This window comes from Nicotiana attenuata, unplaced genomic scaffold (assembly GCF_001879085.1).
Source record: "Nicotiana attenuata strain UT unplaced genomic scaffold, NIATTr2, whole genome shotgun sequence".
NCBI lineage: Eukaryota > Viridiplantae > Streptophyta > Magnoliopsida > Solanales > Solanaceae > Nicotiana > Nicotiana attenuata.
Window position 1 is genome coordinate 167,647 of NW_017671990.1, and position 3,459 is coordinate 171,105.

At 31.8% G+C, this 3,459-nt stretch overlaps 1 protein-coding gene across 1 annotated transcript in view; it reads left to right on the forward strand.

Annotated features, from left to right (window-relative positions):
• The first annotated feature begins 384 nt into the window (after positions 1-384).
• LOC109211208 (protein trichome birefringence-like 19) overlaps positions 385-3,459 on the forward strand; it is a 4,812-nt gene continuing 1,737 nt past the window's right edge. Inside the window, exon 1 of the mRNA XM_019374711.1 lies at positions 385-976. Coding sequence (XP_019230256.1) covers positions 497-976 — 480 coding nt within the window. The 5' untranslated portion in view covers positions 385-496. The remainder of the gene's footprint in view (positions 977-3,459) is intronic.

Here is a 3,459-nt window from a genome sequence, read left to right on the forward strand (position 1 = left end):
GGTTAGGTGAATTAAGTATATTTGGTGATTTGGCTAATTAATTCGAGTAAATCTGATCACAATCTATAGCCAGATTATGTAAATAAATTTTCTTCGTGTTAATCATATTAATATGTCATTATTTAACAAATTAAGACACGAACCAAATTCACACAAGAGTTAATATATAATTATTGCACTCTAAATATTTTTCTCCACTTCTAATTATAAGAAGGTGGTTAAGGATTGGATGTACATAAAAATTTGGAAGAACTTATATGTGCCAACTTGTAATTATTGCAAGGATTGGGTCACTAACTCTTGATTAGAAACAATACCCATAGCACCCAATAATTGCATAATTGCAAAGACATGGAGTTAGTCCAACTAAAACCCTATAATTAGTTATTAGCACGTTTATTTGTGTCATTTATATGTGCCAACTTGTAATTATTGTCCTTCTTCCATAATCCCATTTCTGATTTTTGCTTTCAATTCTCCATTAATTCTCCAAATTATGGAGCTTCTCTTTTGGAGAAATGCTCAGAGAACTCCAAGAATAGTAGTACTTGTTTCTTTAACATTAATCATTCTTGGTCTTATCCCTCTTTACCACCCTTTTAATTTATATGCTGCAGATGTTATAGTAGTAAATCATTCTTCTAAAACATCACAACCATATCAGACTAAGGACCAAAAGATAAAGATTGCGGAGGAAGACACGTGTGATGTATTCATTGGAGATTGGGTTCCTAATCCAGACGGTCCATATTACACGAACACGACATGTTGGGCAATACACGAGCACCAAAATTGCATGAAATATGGGAGGCCTGATACTGATTTCTTGAAATGGAGGTGGAAACCAAAAGGGTGCGACCTGCCCATTTTCAACCCGTATCAGTTTTTGGATATGATGAGGAACAAGTCTTTGGCATTTATTGGAGATTCAGTTGGAAGAAACCAAATGCAGTCTTTAATTTGCCTCTTGTCCCGGGTACGATAATTTCCCTCTTCTTGCTAATATTATATTGCTTAAGATATTCCTTTGATGTAGATTTAAAAATACTTATTCCTGCTCGTTTAATATCCATAAATTTCTGGTTAATTTACATGAACTGATCACTGGATAGCCACCACCACCACCCCCCCCCCTAAAAAAAAAAAAAACAACACCCCCACCCTCTTCCCACCCACCCCCCCCTTTTTTTTTTTGCCCTTTTTAATTTCACTTGGCTTGTAGTGCAATCTACATTAGAGGAGGTATGGACAATGGTCGAAGTTTAGGTAAAATTCTATCAAAGCATCAAGACGTTTTTCTCAATTTTAAGCGCCCAATATATTCAAAACTTATTGTTTTATTAATCCGGATTTCTATCAAGTATAAAAGGGGTAAAAGGCTTTAATTGAAATATTCTTTATTTTCAAGATTCGAATATGAAATTTCTGATTATAGGTTCCAAAAAATTTCAACAATTCTGACCACCACATACTTGGTGACACCAAGAACTTAGTTAATATATAGGTCGGATGGTAAGATACAGTAGAAAAAGTGGAAATTTTATATTCAGCTGAAGATGTTGGCGTGTGCTATTGCAATAATTCCAGTCAGCTGTGCGCTTGTGACATGATACAGTAGGCCGTTAAAAGCAGATGTAATCAAAGTTGTCTTTTTCCCATAAGAAGCAAAAGGCCAGTATCATGATGAGATTGCTTGATGGATACTTTTGCAATTATGTCCAAATGAGCCAAAAAAATTAAATAAAGAACTACGATAATTGGAAGCACATAGAATCAATGTCGGGGAGGCAACTAAAGCAATTGCTTTAGACCTCAAGTTGAAGGCCCCCATTTTTTTTTCATTATTAGTTAATATTATATTATTATAAAATTATTATTATAAAAAAAATACTAATCTATGCTTTTTCCTTTTGGATATAGAGGTTATTTAATTTAGAAAAAGATAGAGGTTATTTGGATTTTAATAATAAACATGCAATATGGCAAAATAACAATTTGATGACGATATTGATAATAACGAAATAAAAGCAAAGTGTTTTGTGACATCTTTTAAAGTAGATTATTTCTTATAAAAAGTAGATCAAGTCATTTATATTAATTTTAAATAAATTTGAACTATTTCAAATGTATAAAATTATTTTAAAATCTATTTTGTTAGTACAAAAATTAAGATCATTAGGAAACGGGAACTTATGAAAACGTTTTCTTAACAGCGGATGTTTCTTATTAAAAAAAAAAAAAAAATCGAAGCCTTGATGAGTAAAGTTAGTAGATGTCTTTGATGGAGGATCTAGAAAGTAGCCTAGTGAATGGCCAAAATACATACATAAAATTTATATATGTGTATATATATATATTTAAAGAAATCATAAATATATAAAATTTTATTAAATAAATTTAAGGCATTTTCTTAACGTTCGACTTTGGGCCACCAAATTCAGTAAGTCACCCCTGCATAGAATGCTAGCTTAGAGTTTGCATATTTTACCATTTAGTCGTGTTTAATTTGTTTGCCAATAGTATATGCCGAGAGATACTTGGCTAGTCTTGAGTCGATCCCTTTGAAAATATACTTAAATAATGTCACATTATGACAACTTGTTAGAGAATCCAATCCTAGGAAACGTGGGTTCCTCATCTCTTTCTCCATTAAGAAATGTTAAGAATCAAGAATATATCAGTTCCTTTCTTGATCTCTTTTTAAAATTTAGCTACATGCTTGATCTTCCTTTAATGAAAATATAAATTTAAAATAAAACTAGTTAAGCCCGAATTACATAATGAGTCATGAAAAATAGTTACATAATACGATAAAAAGTTTGGTGCTTTCTCTCTGGCTTCTCATCGCGGGTTGCGAATACCAGATTTTGTTACGGTTGTTAAGTGTACATAGGGGCGGATCTAGCCTGTCATCTGCGGGTTCCCGTGAACCAAGTAGCTTTTGTCCAAACAGTGTAAATGTGTTCTAAAAATTCATTAAATATCTATAAATATTTAAATGTGAACCCAGTTACTATTAAAAATTTACTCGAAGTCGTTGCAGGAACCCATAAACATTAAAAACTGAATCCGCCTCCGAGTGTACAAACAAAATTTTACATTAGAAGTTGATAAAGAAAATTAGTTACTATATAGTGTGTTTGAATAGTTTTGGTGTGAGGGTTTTCGGAAAGATCATGTGCACTTAACTTAAAGTGAATACCACATCAACATCATGTTACGAATGTCTTTGAGTTGGTTTAGGCTAACAACTAAAGTCTCACAAAAAATCATGCAGCTATGGCTTAAGAAGAACAATATAATATCATATTAAAAGTTGGTTGCCTTAACCAACAACTGCATATGCTTGAATATGTGTTTCGACAAAAAGAAAATGATGAAAATTAACTAATAAGTCACTAATTCATTTTGGATTTTTTTTTTTTTTTTTTTTTTTTAGTTACTAGTGGTAAGTATACC